The sequence below is a fragment of the Xiphophorus hellerii genome, chromosome 20, assembly GCF_003331165.1.
Source record: "Xiphophorus hellerii strain 12219 chromosome 20, Xiphophorus_hellerii-4.1, whole genome shotgun sequence".
Lineage (NCBI taxonomy): Eukaryota > Metazoa > Chordata > Actinopteri > Cyprinodontiformes > Poeciliidae > Xiphophorus > Xiphophorus hellerii.
This window is the reverse complement of record NC_045691.1, coordinates 22,531,116-22,554,938: the sequence shown is the minus strand read 5'-3', so window position 1 is coordinate 22,554,938 and position 23,823 is coordinate 22,531,116. Positions and strand designations below refer to the sequence as shown.

Here is a 23,823-nt window from a genome sequence, read left to right as displayed (position 1 = left end):
CAGTCATAGTGTTTTTATTCATATGAATGTTTCTTTCTCCTTATTGAGAAGACCAGACTTATCGTGTTGCCATGCATTTGTAACAGATTCATGCAATTTGACCTGCTGTTGCATCTTGGATAAATATTTTGGATAGATATATTTAAACTATAGAAGGAAAATGCTTGTTTTTTACTGGAATAGCTTACTGAGGTAATTCCCATAGTTGTGTTTCAAGCATTTTGTCATATTGTATTAGGGTTCTGTTAAAAAATATGGTTGAAGATCCCAGAATTAAAACAGAATTTGGTAAAAGTGCCCTTTCCTATTTTGCTCTGCTTCTATAAGATATGTTTAGAGACAATTCCTTCTCTTCATATTTTTCTCTCTTCAATGCTTGAAAGAGACATGATATTCCATCCAGCATTTTCTTGCTGAAGAATTATGTTGGCGTGGGTCTGTTTTTGGTGATAACTTGAGGTTTTTTCTCTAATTATTTGTTTTTAACATTACTGGTTATGTTTTTGAAATTGTGCAGTGACCTTGACCAGGATTCCCTGCAGGAAGAGAATCTGTGTCTCAGTGGGACCTTGCTGGAACAACAACAATCCATCTGTACCCGCTTCCCCTTCCACAGTTGCAGGATGGCTGGTGCTGATCTTCAGTGGTCATGAGGAAAGAGGTGGAATACACACTGGACAGGTCACCAGTCCATTACAGGGCAACACAAAGACACACAGGACAAACAATCATGCACACACACACACACACACACCCACACGTTAACACAATGTGTGTTAATGTGTGTCTCAATTGTTTTTAGACTATGGGAAAGCTGGAGTACCCAGGGTACTACAACAACAGCAACTACTACTGCTACTACTAACAATAAAAATAATACAAATAACAATAATTAGTCATGTCTTACTACATACAATCACAATAAAGTACACATGTCTTGGTTATAATATGTCAATATGTGAAAAATGCTCCAGGTATTACTCTACAAGGCAGTATGTAGTCCAAATTGTCTCTTTTTTAAACCAGTTCTACAAGATTAGTTTTTCTTAATTTAAACCATATAGTAACCAAGTTTGGTTGTAATTAATATACATTTTCAAAGTATGCCTCATCCTAGCATGTTTTATTCTTATCAGAGGCTACACAAGTAAAAATATCTAACTATTGACAGAGGGAGATTCCCGCCCCAGGGGATATCCCCGAGTTACCCAAGAGCGCGCACTTTCTCGCGAGAAAATCTTTCTCACCACAGTGAACGCGCAGTGACAATCGAACGTGCGCGTTCAGGTCGCCTCGAGCCCAGCTCAGAATAGAGGCGAAAAATCCAGCGAAAGCCAGACAGAGGGCTTCCTGACCTGAAACATTGTGTACACCAAGTTGTTTTCGAGCGCTCGGCAGACAGAGGAGGGGGATTTTCCTTTTGCGCAACTGCTCTTTTTTTTTTCCTTCTTTTTGCAGAGACTGGGCGAGTGAAGTTGTGCTTCATTTTTAGAGTTTACACAGGGAGAGCGGCAGCACAGCACGTCGCCACACGCAGGGAGGAGCGGAGAAGAGGGCAGAAGTTTCCGCTGGCTTGTTTTGTCACCGCGGGGCTGCTGGTGGTCAATCCGCAGGAATGTCGCACAAGGAAAGACCCGTTTTTTACCGACAGGAGCTCAACAAAACCGTGTGGGAAGTCCCGCAGCGCTATCAGAACCTGTCTCCGGTCGGCTCCGGTGCTTACGGATCCGTGTGGTGAGTAGTTGCTGCTGCAGAGTCCTGTCGAAAGCTTACAGCGCGATTGCACAACGACCGAGTGGCTTCCCATTACCCGCGGAGGCCAAGCGAGCTGGCTCTCCTCGGGACTAAATATTAGCTTGCAGAGAGCTTCCGTGGAAGACATGCTGGACAGCAGCTATTGTTTACAGCTTCGCGTCGTGCACTTTCCATAGCAGTTCGCGTCACTTTCAGGCTTTGCTTTATGTTTTGTGCAGATTTGCTTGCTTTTCCATGCTCTCTTTTGCTTGTTGTTGTTGTTTTTTTGTTTGGTTGGTGTTTTTTTGCTTTAAGTTTTAGCGACACTCCTGGCGTCTACTGTGCAGACGGCCTTCGGTTTGCACTGGTCCCTCCTCTGATTAGATGACATGCCCATACTCGTATCCTATGGAGAAAGGGTGACTCCTCGTTGCATCTGTTCTCATGGTGTCTGTAAATAGCATGGCTGCTCTTAGTCCTGCACGTAAAGAACTAACTACCGACCCAGTATTGCATATACATTATACATTTTCCAGTTGGGTGCAGCCTGCAGAGTACCAGGAGGTCACGTGGTTTTTCGGAAAGCAGGCCCCCCTACTGCACATCGTTCTACAGGAACCCATCCGAGGATGATGATGACTCTAGTCTAGAATGATGTCATCCTTTCTCCCGTTGTGTTACACGCGGATGAGTCACAGTCCCGAGGTTAGGTGTTGGCCTCAGCTGTGACGCCCTCCACTCAGCCATGTCATTATGATATAGATGTGTTTGACCTATAACTTTCCTGCTTACTTTGACCCAACTTTAGCTGCTTGCAAGAGGAATTCCACGGAAGTGCATGCCCATATTTAGAATTGACGATAATAACCGCTATTAAAATGAATCTGGAGAACTCTTGCAAAAGGTTGCAAGAGTTCTTGCCCCCACCCGAGCTCCATGTTACAATCACAAACTGAAGTGGTTTTGATGTTGTGGAGCCACAAAACAGTTGCATCCAACTGTGAAACGGAAGTCATTTAAGTCTGAGTGCAAATTCAGCTGTTAAGTGAATGCTCGAAAGTTTATTAGGTTTATCAGAGAGTATCTTTTTGGAGTACAATATTTAGCCAGTAAAACAGAGTTTCAACACAGCAAAAGCTCTCACTTAGAAATAAATGACATTTCCATAAATGCTGAAGGTCATACAGAGCAGGAAGCGCAGATCAGAAGTAGAGGAAAGAAGAAAACATACATATATAGCACCAGATATTGTCATTGTAATATTTGATAATGTTATCATTATTGCAAGATTTTCTAATATTGTGCAGGCTTAGTTATTCATATATTAAAATGGCGTAGTCAAATTTTCCTAAGTGTAATTCAATATCTGTGGTCAAGCTTAGATTCATGTTTGCTCTCTCCATCCAAACTGACCGAGCTTGAGGGATTTTCCAAGGAATTTGAAAGACGCATTCCTCAAAAAGACTTGCAGTTGTAATCAAAGGATGAAGTCATTGTAAAGGGATTGACAGAATGCACACTTTCAATTTTTATTTATGAAAAAAATATGAAAGCTTTGTTTCTTTTTTGCCTCATTTCTCAATTATTTACTATTTTGTGTTGGCATGTCGCATAAAACTCCTCCAAAAGTCAGTCAAGTGGGACACAGTCTAAAAAGTTTTAATTCTGTTATTACTCTTGTGAGGTTCTTTGTGATTAAACTATTTTATATGTTTTCTTTTATGCTTATCTTTTCTTTGCAACTTTACTGAAAAAGAACTGATAAAACTTTGAGCTTGCAATTGCCCTCTTGTCACACTGCTGTCAGCTGCTACTGTATTTCAAAGTAAAGCAGACCAGAAAGGGAAAAAAATCCTTCTTCTTTTTTTTTTGAATCCCGCTCAGTATCATGCAACAAGTTCATGACTTCTTTGTTAGAAACGTCAAAGCCTGTTTAACTACAGTAGCTTCTAATAAATCATCCGGCCAGTTTCTCCAAACAGCCTCCAGCCTCTGAAATTGTTCAGTGTTTCTGAAAACCATGAATACCATCAGCTCCTCTGGCATGCTGAACTCATTTTAAGTCTTTTATTGTTGCTGCCATAGTATTGCTCAATTTTCTCACACAAATTTGGGTGAAACAGATTTATTATGTTGGGTTCTTGGTTTCTTTCTCAGTGATATAATGTGAAAACAATCCCATGTCTTCTTAGCAGTGCTCAGTTTTATTTTAAAAAGTCGCACTGATTCAAAAGAGTTTAAAGGTTTGTAGAGTTTACCTTGAATGTCACTGTTTGCAGAAAGTCAGTGTTGAATACTTTAAATAAGCTCCAAGTTGACTTTTCTCAGCTAAGAACAACAACAACAACAAAAAAAAAACACGAACCCAATATAGAGCCAGAGATCAATCACATTTTAAAGTGTCAGACAGTCAAAGATAAAAATGGGGCACAACTGTGTAGCAAACAAAGTTTTTGAAATTCAATTTACACGCCTTATTGCGCTCTGACTCACTCAGTTCTTGTCTCACAGCATTGTTTTCAGCTTAAGTTTAAAAACAAATCATTTTCTGTCTAGTTTCAGCATCTTCAGAATTCATTTTAGTCTATAGCTTGGATTGAACGTCACAAAGCGTTACAGCAACTCTCAAATGGTTGAAAACGTCAGTTTTGCATACTTACAGGTTTTTTTTGCAGGTCTGTCCTTTTTTTCTGGATGAAACGAAAATACTTATTTTGCCTGGAAAGTCATGTCCTTTAGTATTGTATTCAGAAAATGTGTTTTATGTGTCTTTCTGAGCAGAGCATATTACAGCTTCACTGTATTTTAATGTTTTCTATATACCGCAATTTACTTTTCCTTTTCACGTTCCTACTACTTCAGTTTGCTAAAAAAAAACACACACACAAAAAAAAAAAAACAGGAAATAAGCAGGGTGTAGCTTGGTTGCCAAAATCACAACTCTCATATTTGTCATACCAGTTAACCTCTTACATTGATTGCTCTTGTTGCCTTATGTCACTATGAGGACATCAACACCTGAGCTCTGTAATTATGTGCATTGTGAGATCTGACAACTTGAGCCCAAAAACAGCAAATCTAGATGATGAAGAGTGCAAATACATCTATGACAAACCTTAAAAACGGCTTTTATTTTTTTTTTTAGTTTGTCATGTTTCTCAAAGGTTAGTTTGTTAGCTGGAAAGGCTACACTGTCCTACATTTCTGGGTCATCTTGATGTTTGTTCTTGTCATAAAAGAATAGAACGGATAAAAAGATTAGTACTCATAACACCTGTCTTATATACCTGCATGAATTAGTTTTATGTCTTGGTGCAGTTTTTTTCTCCATTCTTTCTTTGCAAATGAAAATTAGGGTTGTGACAGCAAAATTCACCTAAAAATATTTTTATAGCCTTAAAAGTTATAAGAATTATATTTGCCCTTTTTAAATAAAAGTTTGTTTTTTTAACTTCAGTGGGCAAGAGGGCATATTTTTTAAATATTGCATTTGTACTCAATTGTTCTAAAAACACACACTAAGTAACAAAAGCTAAATGCATTGTAGACTTTTATGTAAAGTTTTGTTTAAACCTTTCTTTTTATTATTTTCATTTGATTAGAGTTCCCAATGTGCTGCTGCTGTTGTACTGAAGACATTGCTAGAAATTAATATAAATATCCTTTGCGGTCCCACATTGGGGAAATTCTGGTGTAACAGCAGCATCAGGGCATGTAGGTTCACATAAAGATAAATGTTAAAAATATATAAAAACAAAGAAAATTAAGAATGACATATTGCATGCTATTGAAAACGGTTATAGAAAAGTTTTTGTTGTCTCAGTTTAATCATGTTGGTTTATTATGAGATGCTCTAATAATCTGAAATTTCACTAAAGAAAGCACCTGTCTTCAGACTTTTGTGATTAGACTGCGTATAACTTGCTGAGGTTTTGTTGTCAGAGGTGACCAAACACCTTCTTGATGTGTAAATACAAGGTGGCACAAAACGCCTTACTTAGTTTTAGTTCACACAACAATGTGATTGTAGGTTTAGGATTTTGTCCAGGAGAGAATAGCTAAAATGCACTGAAAGATTAGACTGCACCTATTACAGACATCTCTACCAGTCATTTGTAGTACACATTTATGTGTTTGCTCACTTAGCGTGCCTGTTAGTCAGCAGCCTGGCTCTCCACTTCCATGAGAAGCTGGCCTGACAGCGCTGCTCCTTTTTACAGCCCACAGTTTATGGCCATTTGTTGCTGCACTTCCATTTATCACAGACTAATTGGATGATGTGTGCTTAGGCTTGTTCTGTTTGCCTTGTAGATTAGCAGTAGTTTTAAACATGGTTTGCTCGTGTCATTTATTTATTTATTTTTATTTCAGTTCTGGTTCTGCTGAGTATGACTTTTCCCTCGCTGCTGATACACACATGGTTGTTCCTCAAGCCTCCAACATTGGGTGTGGGAGATTATCTCCAGCTTACTGGAAAGAGCACAATGCTTATCTTAATGTTCTTGTTATGGATGCATGACAAATAGGGTTATAGTTTACCACTAAATCTGCTACAGCTGGGAGTAAATTCTAGGATGTGTTTTGCATTCTTAGTAGTTTAAAATGTTGACCGTCCAAGTGTCTGTTAAGGTGTCCAGGAGAAATTTACACTGCTCTGTTTCTGGGTTAGGTTATGTTTTTACTGCTCAATGACTAAAGTTCCTGTTTTGTATTTGGCAATATTATAGTCTAGACTTACAAAAGCATGTTGACAAAAAGCAAACTACCATTGTAACAACAAACTTGTTAGCATCATTACTACAAAATCATTGCTATTTTTTTCCTGCTGGGTTTGCAATCGTCTTTATATCTATTTAGATTAGGTGACTGACCTCAAAGGAATGTGGGTTATCTTAAGCAGGTTGTACTCCTTTCAGATGCAGGAGAGGCAGAAATATGTGGTGTGTTTTATAGGCAAGACCTGTCTGACACTTTTCTCTGTGTTGAGGGAACCACGGAAAATCCTTGAGTAACGTTTGAAACTTGATAAAACAAAATCACTTCTCTGCTTTTTGGAACATGCATGTTTGGTTCGACCGGATTCGCTGTATGTTTTTAACAAAAAATATCCTGTTCAACTGTTTTTATTTAGAAACAGTTGCTTTGTAAGCAAATAGGTTGTGCGGCAGTCTTCTTTTTAATTTGAAAAATCTCTGTAGTGTAAACAATTAATCACAATTGCATTCTTTTAATGTAGCAATATTTTATGTTTTTTAACTCCAGTAATTTTTTGCATGCAATTTCTTTGATGTAGAGTCTAATGATTTGCGAAATAATGCATACAAAGCAGTCCTTTGTAATTACAATACAGTACACTTAAATATTATAATAACGATATGTATGTAATAAGGATACCTAATATGATGTGCAGCTCTGGTGTGATAAAAGAGTAATTAGTTAATAGAGATTTGATGATGAACATGTATTTCTCAGTACAAAGTTTTTAAAGGTGTAATGCTTAATATGATGGCAAAAATTGTCTTTACAGCATGCAAACTTAGTAAATGTAACATGTTCCATATACAATGGTAGGTTTGCTTTATCTAGACAGTGCTTTGAACAGCATAACAGTACTAAAGTGACTATTGTTCTTCTGCCTGTTGCCGTCCACAGTGGTCATAATGTTCAGCAGCAGGTTCAGTTATTAAAGTAAGAACTGAAACCGAGGGATCAGTGTTATGCAATTATTTGCTCTGTCTGCTGGGTTGTGACCACCTACACAGTCAGGTGAAGGATCTCATTGTCGGCTAAATCAAGGGAAACGTTGAGCTTTTGATACGTTGTTTATTCCCTGCCTGCATTAACACATCGACTGCCTTCGTCTCATGCGTTTCATACGTTCTGCTCGTTCACAGCTCAGCGTTCGACGAGAAGACGGGCCTAAAGGTAGCGGTGAAAAAGCTGTCCAGACCTTTCCAGTCCATCATCCATGCAAAGAGAACGTACAGAGAGCTGCGGCTGCTCAAACACATGAAGCACGAGAACGTAAGTCCCCTGCAGTTCGGCCTCCCTCGCTTCCAGCAACACCTCTGTCCTGGCTTTGCAAACCCGCACACAGACCTGCATACGTTTTTGTTTATTTTAAGATTTAATAACCGCTCGATCACATTTATGTCTGCTGTACATGCAGGGAGAGACATGTGACATTAGGATATCATGCGGAGCTGATTCTGGGGGGTGGGGGTGGGGGTGGGGGGGGGGACATGTTGTGACACACGTAACCAGACTTTATTAATCAGGTTACAGGTTATTTATATAGCAGGTTTGAAAAGGCTCCAATTATGAGAAAAGTGAAGGTCACAGCAACACACAGAGGTTTCTCTTGTTCTGTGAATGATAGCATAACCACCCAAGACTTAACTGGCCAGCTGAGGCAGGTGTCAGCTCTTGCTTGAAGAGGTTTTCCCCCTGCTTTGTGCTTTCTGAGTCACCAAACAAGTTTACTAAATGCACTGTCCTCACCCTCTGATCTATGGAGTCTTCTCTGTGTGTCCCTTTTTGTCACAGCAACACTGCATTGTTCAGGGAAGTGGCTTCAGTTGCCCTCCCACAAATCACTGCTTTGGTTTCCAATTTGATTGAATTGATTTCAAAGTCTGGATAAGCATGAGGAATAAAAAGAAGTATAAAAATATTTCAATTTGTTGTTTCCATTCTTCCTTTTCTTTTTTTCCTTTCTTCTTTAAAATCCTACTTTCCTTCTTTCCTACATCCTTTCCATATTATTTTCTCTCCTTCTTTCTGTCCCTCTTTGTCTCATTTAAGTCTTTATTGGTGTCCTTCATACTGCCTTACTTTTTTTCCTTTTGTTTGCGTCCTCTCTTCTGTTCTTCCTTGTGTCCTTATGTTTCTTTCTTTCCTTGGTGTCTCCCTTTTTTGTGTCCTTCCTTCCTTCTGTACTTTCATTATCCCATGATCCTTCCTTGCTTTGTCTGTGTGTTCCTTCTTCCTTCCTCTGTGGTGTTTCCTGGTTCCAATTTAAAGCTTTACAAACATGGAATTTTACAAATTTGAAAGGTATTTTATATGAAAATCGTGTAGGAACTCTAATAATAGTAGTACTCCACAAATGACTGAGTTACTCTAGATAGCAGATATTGGCTATTTAAGGTTTAGGAATAAGTTGTGTGTGGAGAAATTTGAATGGCTAAGAGTTTGTTTGTTTGTTTGTTTGTTGGTGTGCTTGCAACTATCACAGGAGTAAGAGACTTTGCTGTACAAATATCTGAAATTCCTTTCTTATTTTCAATTCGTTGTCTTAAAAACAAAATTTTGTTTGTCACATTCATTCATTCAGAAATTCAAGAATAGTCCTCTAAACACCCACTACACAATTAGCCCAGTATTCACAATATACAGTAAATGATTTCAGTGTTGGCACAAGTTTAGTAAGCAGTGACAGCAAACAGAAAGCATATCAACACAGAAGAGTAACAGAGAGAGTCATAGAGTAATGTTTGATTAATGCTGTTAGGCTGATTGTCTCTGGATGGGGTAGAGAGAAGAAGGGAGCTGTTGTTCAGCAGCCTCACTGCCTGTGGCTACAAGCTTGTATAGACCTGCACCTTCTACCTGAGGGCAGCAGATGGGACGGGTGATGCACCGGATGGTGTTGGATACAAATACGTTTGTGGATACTTCTCAGTCAGTGGTTGGTGTGGAAGAATTGCTCCAATAACTTTCTCCGCTGTTTTAGCCACTTTGCTTTCTGAGGAGGTTTTATTGTCCTAGGTCAAATCCTCTGAAGTAGTTACTCCCAGGTATTTGGAGTTAGTAAGTCTCTCTATTACCTCCCTGCCTGCAGAGATTGGGGTGTGGTTTTGTCTGCTTCTGCAGAAATCCATAATAATTTCCTTGGTCGTCTTGATGTTCAGAATCAGGTCATTGTTGCTGATGCCAGTTGTTGCAGTTCAGTCCTGTACAGTGTCTCATCATTGTTGATGAGGCCGAGCACTGTCATGACATCAGCAAATTTAACAGTGAGATTTGATGGGAAAGAGGAAAAGCAATCATGTATGGAAGAGAGTGTATTTCTTTCTGTTTTTCTTTTCTTTTGTCATTAAAGCTTTTGATTTAGAAAGTGTTTATGAACTGTTCTACTTCAAGCGTTCAAAAGGCCTTTTAAAGCTTGTCTTAGTTTTGCTCCTTTATTGGAATTTATGGATATTTGAAAAATGTCTCATAAGAGTTTCACATGTTGTAATTAAGTATCAACAAACTGTCATGAATTCAAAAGCTTATCTGATTTTTGGACTTTGGAAGTAAAACACTGAGAAATTATTTGTTAACAAAGCTTCTGCACATCACTTTGCATAAAAATTAGTGTAGGATAGTTTTGACTAAAATTACAAATGCTGGTTAAATTTTTCTTGATATTGTGGAGCACTTATATTGGTAACACATAGTGAGGTTAAAAATAAACCTACTGTAGACCAGGTAGGATCAGATGAGATAACGATTCAATTTTCCAGATTTAAGCAATATTGACTCAAATCTTGTCTTTTCCTTTCACTTTGGGATTTTTACTCTACTTTCTGTGGGTCCGTCACTTAAAATCTCTGTAAAATACGTTGTTGTAAAAGAATTTTTGTGTGAACCTGATTCCTTTGACTAAAACCCGATGAAAGCTTGTTGTGATTCATTGCACTCTCAACATGACTTTTTAGCTAGATCCTGTTTCCTGAACACACCCTTATTTCACTACTGGATCAGCTACAGCATGTTTGTTGAGCAGTTTTGGAATTAGTGTTGCACAAAGCAGCGATACAGTAGCTACCTCTCTGTATTCATATGAAAAACAAGTTTTACATGAGGGGGGGAGATTATTTGGGATTAGTGGAATCATTGTGCTAAATGCATATCAGTGACATTGTATAGAAACTGAATAGTTTGCTCGCATAATAAAATCACACTGAAGGGCTTATGTAAGAGTGCATGCATGCTATCGAGCTCTTGTTCTTCATGTTTACAGGAAGCAGAAGCATAAAGCTGAGCAGCGTTTTGATACAAACGTGAGATTTACACACACAGAAAAGGGATTCTGTGTTTTGCTAATGCTGTTGCCAGGAGACTGCCCGGGTTTTGATTTTGGAAAGTCAGACTGGGCCAATCAGCTGTTTGCTGTGGTTTCAGCTCCACCAATAAGCTCAGAGTTAGGATGCTGTGTGGGTGGGCCGCTCAAATGTTTTCCCCACACCTTATCCATCTCGGCCTCTTCTCTAGGGGTTGGGGGCAGGGCTGGCACTCTTTGTCAGTATGCATGCTTGCACGTATATGTATATATGTAAATATGCATGATTGTGTGCATAACCAGGTGCTTCAGATGCATATCAGATGGAGTTTATGCTCAGTGTTTTTGCACAGTGTTCCCCACCTTTGTTTTGGTTCATCCTGCAGCAGCATGAAAGCAGTTTATTCATGTTCAGATATTTAACGCATCGTTTTTGGTTTTCCTTTTTTGCACTTGCTGTCTCACTTGACAAGATTGTAGATAAGCGCAAAAGAGCCACTGCTCATTTTATTGTATGCAACTTTTCTTTTAAAATGAACTGTATTTAGACACATCAGTAACATCCTAGTGGTTTGTGTTTTTTAGCTTTGTGCACACACTTGACCACAAAGGAAGTAAAAAATTTTATTCTGTGTAATGTCCCCATTTGTGTGATTAAAGAGTTATGCAGTCATAACATAGCATGACCTACATCTAATATAATCAGATCAAATTAGATTTGTTAGTTGGACTTAATCTAAAGAAACATTGAGGTCACTTTAATATCTAGTTATTGTACTTCAGTCAAGGTTACTACAGAATCTTAAATAGTTTGGAATTTACTTTTGTTATTTTCCAGATCTAGAAAACTATTAAAGAAAGCAATTGCATATGGATAAATAGTTGAGTTTCCCGTCTGCACTTTCTATTCCAATTTTCTTTTTTTAAATCATCTGATTTTCTGGATTTTTTACGATTTATATTTAAGTGTCATATCTTGATCCCTCTCCTGACCCCACTAGGGACAAGGGTGTAAGAAAATGGATGGATGGATGGATTTTCATCCCGGCAGCAGAAAATTTGTGAGAATTGTGAGAACTCCATCAAAATATAAGAAAATAATATTTTGATGGCGTATAGAGCTCCATCAAAATAATGAAGACATTCATAAATATATACAAATAGAATTATCTGGCAGACGAGAGAACAACATCCGTTAAAACATTTCAGCCAGTTACATAAAGTAAAATTAGTTTTAATAAAACGTGGTGTTAGAACACTTAACAATTCTGAGCATAGATCTTAAAAGTGAATAAATTAAAATCTTTAAGGTCTAATTTCAGAATAGGTATGATACAGCAATACCTTTTTTTAAAACAGTGCTGATCTACATTGGTCCACCAGAAGCCTTTATACTGTAAATGGCCCTTTATCACACCAAGACATTGAAAACTAACTTTTGTGTTGTCTTATTTCATGATTTGTAGAACATGCAGATGCCAGGACCTGTTTATTTTGCAAGTGAGGTTCTAGTACTCAAAAAAGCTAACACAAAAAACATTTTATTTTGAGAAAATTTCCATCTGCAAAGTCTGTAGCGCTTTTTTTTGGTTTAAAACAAGCATATTTAATCATGTGAGCCGAGTGTTTTCAGATGCCATGTTCTGTGTCGAAGAGCAGGCAGTTGTAAATGTTTACTAACCTCCTAACTTATGTTTCCCTGCAGGTAATCGGACTCTTAGATGTTTTCACCCCTGCAACCAGCTTAGAGGAGTTCAACGATGTGTAAGTTACGTTTTCCACACCTCTCTCTTTCTGTTGCCTTTTTGTCCCCACTTGGAGTCTTTGGTTCTTACTGTTTTTCAGTTTCTCTTCCTCCTTTCTGCTCACACTTCTGTTGCTCGACTTCAAACCTAAATGACGTTTGTGCAACTAATGGCAGTTCAGCAAAAGATAGTTAAAGTTTCTGTGAGCCCAGCTTGTGGCGAGTGTGTACCAAGGTGAATGCAGGGTTGAACACACGGGCACAGTGCACATCACAGCTAGTCTCCATGGTAACAGCCATCTGGCCATCTCTGTGAATGTATTCTCTGTGTGTGTGTGTGTGTGTGTGTGTGCGCTGAATCCTCAATGAGCGTCCTTGAATTCTCTGTGTGCTGTTGCGTCATCAGCTTGTTGCACATTTGTGGAAATGTGAGTTGAACCTGCACAGACAATTCAGGATGTGCGACACCTCTATTTTAGGTGAGCGTTCGTGAAGGCAGTAAAAACAACTTTCATCCTGCAGAAAATCAGATGGACACAAGTTTCTCACTAATGATGATTTGGGCCATTAGAAGCAGAGCTTTATAGATGTAGCATTAGACTGCGCATCAGTGTGCAGCATTTCCATTTGGTGAAGCAAAACGGGTTTCAATTTCACAAAGTAGGAGTAAAAATTCAGCTTTTGTTTCATGCTGTTCGAATTCAGAATGTTAATGCGTTCCGATTACAAATGTGTTCTGCTGTGCTAATTATGAGTTGTATGTGTTTGATCTTGAATTTAATTTATTAAAAAAGTAAAAGCATCAAATAGATGCATCTTAATAAATTAAAACATAATTGAATAGTTAGTTTATTTTAGTAATTCAATTCAGAAAGTAATACTTACTAAGGTACCTTGCAGAAATTGCTATATAATTCCACATAAAAAAATTGCATTTAAAATACTATCCCCAAAAATTTTACTTGAGGGAAAAAAATATAATTTTTCCTTCAAATACAGATAGGTTGAGTTATAATTAGCTTCAACAAACAGATCATCATGTTAAACCACAGCTGAATCAGAGACCTCTAAATCATTTTTATCTTAAGGAGAAAAAAGTGACTGGATTATTGCTCAGTGGTCTACAGTCCTCTAAATGGCAAACAGGAGTAATAAGTGTTTTATTTGGTTATCAAGGTCCCAGAGTCTGGAGGGAGAGTGGGTAGGTTAAGTTTCCCCAGTCTGTGTTTACTGAATGATTGAAACCATGCCATGTGTTGCAGTTGCTATGCGTGTATCAGGTTTTACAATTGAATTGCTGAAACAAATAAACAGATTTTCTCATTTATCTCCTTCCACTTGGTAACTATTTCAGCTTTAGAAGCTAAACCGAATAAAATAAAGGGAAGTATTTGTTACAAAATGCAATGAATGAATTGAATAATCTGTTTAAAGAGATTTAGAAAACTAGATGCTGAAAGTGACAGTGGGCAGGTTAGGGATGCTGTGTACCTTGTCCTACACTGTAGTTTTGGCTCCGCTGCTTATGAGTTACTTGGTGTAGAAAATACCTTTTCCATTCTCAGCAACAAAAATAGGACATCAGTCAGAAAGTACTTCAAACATGCTCTACTAACCAAGTTAAATGTGTAGTTTATGTGTAGTTTATAAGTCTGGTTATGGTCTTATTTGCAATTAAATAAAAATGAAAGCACAACTTGTGGCCTAGAATCAATAACATTTTTATTTTAAGTAGATTTTTTTTTGTTAGTGAAACAATAAAAAACATGCAAACTAAGTTAATATTCAAATAATATGTTCCTTTGTTTGGATTCTATTATACCGATAACCATCCTGCACCCACGAGCTACCAGTGAAGCATAATGGATTGACGGGCATAACTCTAAAAATATACATGCTCAGTTAGCTCCATATGGCTCCATCTATTTTAGCTAAACAAAATTGAATAAAAAGAGAATCTCTGCATAGAAATATATGAAAAAACTTGTAAAAATCTGTCTATATAAGGAGCGGACACATGAAATTAATGATCATATTATGGCCAATCCATTTAGAATGTGTTTCTTCTCCATTTTCTTCTAAAATACAAGAATCTTTGTCTGGCTCAAGAGGTAAGAAATTGTGGCTCTCAGAACATGTAAGGAATCCAGCTCCACCTCTAACAAACATGGATGTGGTTTCATTATCAGGAAAGCATGAGGGAAACTGATGCCCAAGTTGACCTTCGTTCTTTATGCTGATAATGCTGATGAGTTTTTAGAAGCTTGTAAACAACTTGCCAAGTGTTATAATGAGTTACCACACAATTAGGGAGAGTAATGTAGCACGAAAAAGCCTTCGCACAGCTATGAAGGCTGATACTCATGTATAATAAAGGTCACATCTGTTTCATTTGCAGATATCTGGTGACGCACCTTATGGGAGCAGATCTAAACAACATTGTCAAGTGTCAGAAGCTGACAGACGACCACGTCCAGTTTCTCATTTACCAGATCCTCAGAGGCTTAAAGGTTGGTGGGAGTCTCACTCAGTTAACAGCTTGAACTAAAATGACTAAAATTAGTAACTGGGTGCAACTGGGTAAAATGATTCTGAAAAGCAATGATGCATATATTTTCTGTAAGCTTCGTTATAATTTTATAAACATTTATTGCTTTATCTAATCATAAGCTTTTAGGTCGTCTTTAGTCTTTCATTTAATGGTTTAGTCGACATGTACAAAAGAAGTCAAAACAATGCAATAATCAAACCTAACATTTTTTTTTCTTCTTTTGTTTTTGCATCAATTTAGATTGTATTTATGTATTACATGTAAATATGTATACTTGTATATTCTATTGTCTAAAATAGTATTGATTTTATAAGTTAAACCCTTTTTCTTTTGCTCTTTCTCCTACAGTACATCCACTCAGCAGATATAATCCATAGAGTAAGTGTTGGCTCTGCTGAATATGTAGATAAACTCCATATATTAAACTATTTTCTTTCAGCCAAAGAATACTGTTTTTTTTTTCTTTGCTAAACATGGTGACTAAATGGGACCCTTTAACCTTTTTTAGGACTTAAAGCCCAGTAATCTGGCTGTTAACGAAGACTGTGAGCTTAAGGTGAGGAACATTTCCCAGAACTGTTTTGGACCCACATCACAATGAGCGGTGCTCAGCACACTGTTCTGTCTTCTCATTGCTCAGATCCTTGACTTTGGTTTGGCGCGGCACACAGATGACGAGATGACGGGATACGTAGCAACGCGGTGGTATCGAGCCCCAGAGATCATGCTCAACTGGATGCACTACAACATGACAGGTAAGCTGTCATAATTCTTAAAACTGAGATTAACATATGCAGTTTTACAAATCTTAGATTTTGTATTGTGTGCTTAATTGTACTGTTCCGTTTGGATAAATAGGCCTTATTTCTAAGTTCAATAAATATAGATGGATGACATCAAGAACAGCCAGTGTGTCAAGATTGTATTTTTATTTTTTCAGTGCATATTTGCAAAGAACATTGGACTCACAACTTCTCAATGTTTTTTTTTTTCTGTTTTTTTTTTAAGAAAATCTTTTTACCTTATCTGTACAGATGAATTTTCATGCCTGTGCTAACAGATTTTTTAAATGTTTAACAGTGGATATCTGGTCGGTTGGATGCATCATGGCGGAGCTGCTTACAGGACGGACACTCTTCCCAGGCACAGACCGTATCCTTTCACTAATGTTACTCCTCTGCGTTAAATCTCTGTTTGGCTGTGATTTCTTTAATGCTATTCATCTAGAGGACATTTTTACTGTTTATGTAATTTAGTTGTACACCAATCTGAGATCATATTAAAAACTCAGCAATCCTACCCTGCTAAGGGTAAGCCAAAAAATGTTGCAAAGTGTTTGTAGGGTGCATGCTGGAAGAGTAAATTGATTTATGTGATTCCCTAATAGAAGTGTTGTGATGGACCCTTTAGTGCATGGCTCACCATCTTCTGCCTCTCCACGACAGTGCATTGTTCTGCTTCTCTTCCACAAGGATAACCACAAACAGCAGCTGAGCATTCAGATTATTTTTTATTAAAACATGCATGATGATAATATGTCATTTTAGTGCAAACACAATGAAATGTAGACATTGGCACCTGTCAATGGGGCAATGGTCCTGTTACAAACAAAAACATGGGGCTGGCAGGCGATTGTGTAATGTATTGGGATCCTGCTCTAAGTAACCAACTCATCCACGCTTCCTCTGCATGTCCTGTGTGTGGGTGTCGTTAGAGTTGGGATTTCTTACCACATGTGATTCACTCTTTTGAAGAGCAATCTTTCTGGTCTGCCTCCTCATAACCTCTCTGAATGAAATATGAATATTTATTTGTTCATGGGGAAATCTAAGAGGACTAGGTGTTTGCTTATTATTGCCAGTTAAAGTGTTTGCAATTATTTGCAAACGTTACGACAAATGTATTGTATTCATTGTAAGTGTTGTGCTCTCTTAGTAACAGCAGATCAGATTTATATAAATATTTGGTTCGCTGGTTTGCTGGATGTCCGGTTTCTAGAACATCAGTGCGTCATCACATTAATGCTGTTTTCTGGATTCAGTTCTCCCAGAGTGAGATTGCTTGGTGGGAGAAAATTAAAATAATAATTGGAGGTATAAATATTAGAGTTTTGTGGCTCATATCCATTCTCCAATATTTTCTTTTGAATGTCCGACCTGCTTATATTACTTTTAGGCTAGTTCAATTTCTCTCCAACAGCTTATGAGCTAAAACAAATAGCTTTAAGATGTATTTTTTGATTAATATATTTATATTTGAAGCTGTTGTGGCATGTGTAAGAATGGAGTGGTTGTTAAACAAAGTTGGTTCTACTTTTTTTTTTAATAACAGACAAAATGATTAGGACGTTTAAGATCTTATATTGGCTTGAATCTCTGTGTGAGTTCCCTGGAAAATGACAATCTTTACTTAACTGAGATTTCCAAAAAGAGGTCAACATCTCCAAATGCAGTAAGTTCCATGGCGAGCATATTTTGAAAGCCGAAGAAAAAATTAAAATGACTTAACTTTGCTGTACTCCATTTATCCTTCCTGTTATCCAATGAACTTTTGCTTTCCCCTGCTCTCTTGCAGCCTGAATGAACCCCAGGCTTATTGAAAAAGAGGATAGTTTTCTTTATGTGTTTAAAATTAACTCTCCTCTGACTTACTTTCATACACATCACTCATACTGAAAATGACTGACATGGAGGCTCCATTATGGTCACCAGCTGATTTCTCTGTGAACCTCTAACAATGGTTATTTGAATTCAATCTTAAGCTTGACAGCAACCTCGGAGTGGAATAACACTGCATGGCATGATATTTTACGCTTTGTTAGGCTTACTGAGGAAGTAAGCATAACTCCTTTTCCACATTATAATGAAATAGTTTGCAAAGTCTTATAAAGAGGATCTTTTAGACAAACTTCAATTCAAACTGAAGAATAACACAACAAAGTTTTTGAGTAGGACTCTTCAAATCCAGTCCTTTAGCCACTGCTTTGAGCATTTATTTATGTTTTTGTTTTAATACATAAAAAACATTCCATTAACAAGTCCAAAGATGGAAAAAAAATATTTAATCCTTGGTGTGTTAGCAAGACATGAATGGGAAAAGCAGAAAGAGCAGCAGATGAGAATGAATGATTTCCAGATATGTTAGGGAACAGCAGTGGGGATCATTCTTTAAGATCAATATTTATGAGAGAAAAGACTGTGAATTATTTTTCTGAAAATAAGAGAAACACCAGCTTTTGTCCATGAAAATCAACAAAACACCAATCAATTTGCAGGAGATGAAGAAAAGGCTTTTCTGTGTCCGACAAAATGCTTTTGACATCTGTCAAACAAATTTAGCGCTCAAATGTGACGATGTTTAATAGAGCACATTTATCCAAACAGGTAATACGTAATGTTTTCATTTTCTGCTCTCAGTCTTAATAGAGATCTTCCTGCTCAGAGGGGTTTAAATGCTGCAGCAATTCCCATTCAGTCTTGCTGCGTTTGTAGCGTTGCATTTATTACTCTAAATCTCGGCTGAAATTACTTTGGATTATTTCTTCTTTTTTTTGCATGTTTTATCACTCATTTTTCCTTTTTTTATCAGTGCCATCCATCCATTCCTTTGGTTTTTTTTTTCCTTCATGTGAGTGTTGTAGACATTGATCAGTTGAAGCTTATAATGATGCTCGTCGGAACCCCAGGGCCCGAGCTCTTGATGAAAATCTCTTCAGATTCTGTGAGTGCTAAGTACCATCCCGCCCAGTTTGTCCGTTGCCTGTCTGTGCGTTCATTGCCTCTGTTTTGTTCTGGTTATAGTTAGCCCACTTCCCTGTGTTTACACTAAACCATCTTCAGTCCAGCTTTGTGTGGGACTGCAGTTTGACTTGTTTTGTCTTTGCTTTCCATGTTTGCCAAGCATTCTTTGAGAACTGCCGAGCTCTAAAGGATTTATAAATCTTTTTATCTGTGACAAGTCAAAATATTGACTGTCACAGTATGTCGCAGCTTTTTGTCTGATACCTTCCCTTCCACTCTTCTATATCTGCCTCTTTCCATTTATTTACAAACTCCACTAACCCCCCATGCTTGTTGACTCGCTATGATTCCCCTTGACTCCATGGCTTTAGATATAAACCAGCTGCAGCAGATAATGCGCCTGACGGGGACTCCCCCAGCCTCCCTCATAAGCAGGATGCCCAGCCATGAGGTGAGACCCCCTTTCCCTTTCCCAGGTGGCCTCCTTCTTCAGCCAGAGTCGGAGGGCGGGGACGAGCAGTTAGCTGTCAGCTCGATGTTTGTTTGCAAACAAATAGCGGCAGACTTCCCTTCCCCACCAACAGTCTCACCACCACTCTATGCTGTCGCTCCACTTCTTCCCTGTTTCCTTTCTGACTCACCATTCCTGTCACTGCGATGCCTTTCAGAGTGCTGTCGTGGTGCAGCTCCTGTTGCACTGGTGATTAGTTTTCAGTATGAAATTTTGTGCAGCGTTTTTTTTTTTCTTTCGGGGAGTTGTACTAACTTAAGTGTGTGGAGTGTAGGTCGTTGGCTAAAAGTTTGGAGCTGTCTCGCTACACCCGGATGGGTTGCTGTGCGAATATTTCTTGATGGTGACAATAAAAGGTGGCTTTTTTTTTAAACAGTTTGTCTTATTTTGTTTATCTCTTTAACAGGCAAGGAACTATATTAACTCGCTTCCTCACATGCCCAAGAGAAACTTTGCTGATGTGTTTCTTGGCGCCAACCCTCTTGGTAAGTTCCTCTTTAGGTGTTGGTCTGTGGTTTTTACCACTTCTGGCTCACTGCTTCCCCCTAGTGGCATCATAAAGCATTATTTTAAAAGTTGCCATAAATCTTCACAGTGGTATAAATCAATCTAAACTTCTTTCTGCAGTTAAAATAAGTTGAAAATTATTATGATGAAGCAGTATAGCATTGAATAAGCTGACTTATTATGTATTGTGTTTTAGTTATGTGTATTTCTGTGTGTATTTGAAATATGGCTGGAATGGTCCTCTTGGGTTGAACAGTTAATTTTCTCTTTATGTAAATAGGAGGCAGATATGTTTGTGCTTCTTTCTGCTTTTTCATTCATAGTTTAATTTTATCTGTTACATTGACTTTTCATATGTATCACTGAGTGAATGAAATACAAGATAAAATGAAAAATGTTACCTTTTGCATTGGAATAAGTTGCTGATATGAAACTGCTAATAAAGACTGTGAGCAGGGGGCTAAAAGTTATTGAGATTAAATTTCAGCACATCAAGATATTATAAATAAAGGAAAGAGGTAAAATTGTGTAGATGGATTGGAATTAGAAGCTACCCAAATTTGCTTACATTTTACAGTGCTTTCCTCTGTTGTTTAAAATGTGTCTCAATGAAACCAGAAATCTATTTTGGTGGAATTTTATGTGATAGTACAACACATAATTCTGAAGTTGGAGGGGAAAAAAACTTTTTAATTTCTTTTACCGAGTTGCAAGTGATACAAACTGTAATTTTGTGAGTTGTACATGTAAATAGGTTTATGCAGAGTTTATGCAATTCAAAATGGCATCTCCAGATGTTAAGTGTCTGAAATTTGATTTGGTATTGAAAAGAACTGAGTGAAAACTTAGTTTCACACAATTTATTTTAATGTACCTTGTACTGTAAAACCAGATATGAAAAGAATGTCACAGAATGTCTAAAGATGTAAGTGTTCCTCACTGTAAACCTTATATAACCGTTATGCAACAACCATTGTGCTTCAGCTGTAGACTTGCTGGAGAAAATGCTGGTGCTGGACACAGACAAGCGGATCACGGCGTCAGAGGCGCTGGCGCACCAATACTTCTCTCAGTATCATGATCCAGACGACGAGCCCGAAGCGGAGCCCTACGACCAAAGCTTTGAAAGCCGCGACCTGGAAATCGAGGAGTGGAAGAGTAAGTTTGGACGAGATGGGAACCTGGGTTGGGATAAGAAATTTGTACTAATTGTTTTGTTTTCCCTCCCTTAGGCCTAACCTATGACGAGGTAGTCAGCTTTGAGCCGCCACCTTTAGATGATGAGATGGAATCCTGAGTGGGGAAACGCCTTTTCTTCCTTTTTATTTAGTTCTTTTATTATTATTTTTGTTATTTCAAAGGAACACTCTTAAAACTATCAATCACACGTGACCATCTATTTGTTTCCTGCTCACATGCACAACCATGACATTCAAGTGCCTGCCATCATTTATATCTTGGGGACGTTGTGATAACCTGTTCATAACGCCCCCTAATTTGAACCCTCTTCTGAGGCCAACTTTAACTGTTCCTTGTTTCTTTTTTTTGCTTCCAACATTTAATTACTAGTTTTCACGTTTTAGTCACCCAGTTGGAAAAAAGCATACATGCCAGTATCTGAAAACAATTTATTTGTTAAACATTTATAAAGTTTTACTACTTAGGAGTTAGCACAGCAGGGGCAAATTTTATTAGTATTCCTCTCCTTCAAATATTAGACAAAATGTTATTTCTGTGTAGATATTGCAACAAACAGTATTTGTACATAAGTATTTTAGGCTAAAATAATTATCACATTAGAATATTCATTGACACTTTAACCAGTCTCTTCAACAGTATGGATTTGATTACCAGAGTTCATCCTAAAATGGCCTAAATTGATATTGTATGTAATTTATACTATGTATGTACAGAATATGAGGGGAAATGTATGAGATTAACTCATTATGACAAGAAAAAAAAATCTAGGCTTTATATTTCTTCTTGGTTTTGTAGACTTGGTCATTTTTTAAAGAAATTATCACTTATGGAAGAATTGCATATTCATCAAATACATCAATTTGATGTATTTGTTTTCTCTGAATCAATTCATAAAACTTCTTTAGCTCCAAAATGAATGTTTTAGCAGTCAGCAAGCTTCAGTATCACAGCTGCATGATGAAGACAGGGTTGGCTTTGTAATTTATTCAGATCGGATGTTTCCTGCGAGAACATTAGCTGTCAATGTAATTTAATCATATTGCATTTTATAAACCATATTGCATTTATTGTGTGTGTTGAATGTTTTTGGGCACCAGTTTGCTCTGTATTTATGATCCTTTTTGTTATGTTTGTATATCAGTGTAAAAGAGAATGTTATTTGTCAGATTTTAGGGTTGTTTTTGTTATTTATGGAGAGCCTCTTGTTTCAGTATCCAAAAGCATCATTAAATATCTGATTTTTCCCTCATTGGCCTCAGGGACTGCAGTTACAGCTTGTGTATCTAAGCAGACAGAGAGAGCCATGCTGTCTAAAATGTGTTAATGTTAATTTTCTGAAAACTGAGTTCTCAGCATCCTGCCGGTATGATAGTCCTGTTTACAAAAACGAAGATGGTAAACATATTCAGAAATGTAGAGCCTTGACAATGTTCATATCCCTTTAATTTTTCAACATTGTGTTACGTTACAACACGAAACTTTAAGGTATTGTAATCAAACTTTATTTGATGGACCAGCACATAGCATTGGATAATTAAGACGCACAAACAAATTAACGTGAGTTTTTTTCTCCATAAATAAAAATGTAACATCAGAACTTTGGAGAACTGTCTTTTACTTTAATTACAGCTGGAAATACTTTATTTCAACTGGCTTTGTCCATCTAGAGACAAAACAATTTTGGATGAAAACCATCTGTGAACATTGATTTTTCCGGTCTGGACTTTGACTGTGCCATTCATCCACATAAATATGGTTTGTGGCCACACAAGAAGTTCTACTTTAGTCTGATCTTACTAGAGAATGATCTTCCACATTTTTTTTCTGTGTTCATATGACACGTGGGCCTCTTCAGAATTCAATGCTTTGTGCTGGTCTATCACATGAAATCTAGATAAAATGCATCAAAGGTTATGGTTACAGCATGGGAAATTAATATATATATATATATATATATATATATATATATATATATATAGTTCCAGGGGTATGAATAGTTTGGAAAGTCACTGTTTACAGCATCCGTCAGACCACTAAAGTGAAGATTTCACTTTCAGAGGCCGGAAAATATTTTCCAGTCAAACCACATTTCTAGTTCTACCACAGTTGCTCTGGCTAAGTCACCCAAACGACTTGCATATCTTTTTTTTTTTATTTCCTTCCGGTTAGTTCATTTTTTTTTTTTTTTTTTTTTTTATGCATTACTTTACTGCATGTTCAATAAAAAAATGATGTCAGTGATTTATATAGGGCTGATTTTTAAGATATTAGGAGGATCACAAGAACCGAAATGTTCATGTACTAGAATATCCAAGCAAGGCACATGAGTGGATGTTTACTCGGTGGATGCTGAAGGGTGATGCCGATTTCTGTCATGTTTACACATCTGCATCAATCAGATTAAGATGTTTCTTCTCCAGGTCCCAATGTCATAAGTTAACCTGGTTTGCTTGCTTTGCCTGAGATATGTTCATGTATTTTCCACTGAGTTCTTCACCTAATGTACCAACACAGCAAGGCCATGTTATGTGTAAATATACAACCATCAGTAAATAAAGGCTACTATTTTTCAAAGCTGTAACAGCGTGCGTTATATTGGGTTGAGGTTTGGTGGTTAACATGACACCACATGGGGGCAGCATAACGTAATCTCTTATTTAGAGAACTCAGTCATTTTTTTTCTCCACACCACGTATTTTATAATGCATGTCATTAACTACACAAAAGGACGCTTTTTATATTTTGTTTGCATTGTGGCTGAGCACCTTTAAAGGTATTAAATAGATA

The 23,823-nt window shown here is 37.4% G+C and overlaps 1 protein-coding gene across 2 annotated transcripts; it reads left to right on the top strand.

Annotated features, from left to right (window-relative positions):
• Positions 1 to 1,273: 1,273 nt before the first annotated feature.
• mapk14b (mitogen-activated protein kinase 14b) lies at positions 1,274 to 23,617 on the top strand. Of its 2 annotated transcripts, none has more exons than XM_032549581.1 (12): positions 1,274 to 1,734; positions 7,629 to 7,758; positions 12,489 to 12,547; positions 14,926 to 15,037; positions 15,427 to 15,456; positions 15,587 to 15,634; positions 15,719 to 15,833; positions 16,159 to 16,230; positions 19,190 to 19,269; positions 19,736 to 19,814; positions 20,821 to 20,994; positions 21,069 to 23,617. In XM_032549581.1, the coding sequence occupies exons 1-12, from the start codon at positions 1,616 to 1,618 to the stop codon at positions 21,131 to 21,133; spliced, it is 1,083 nt and encodes a 360-aa protein (XP_032405472.1). In that variant the 5' UTR covers positions 1,274 to 1,615; the 3' UTR covers positions 21,134 to 23,617. The 2 variants fall into 2 exon arrangements, with proteins under 2 accessions (XP_032405472.1, XP_032405471.1); XM_032549580.1 differs by lacking the exon at positions 19,190 to 19,269 and adding an exon at positions 18,719 to 18,798.
• The last annotated feature ends 206 nt before the right edge of the window (positions 23,618 to 23,823 follow it).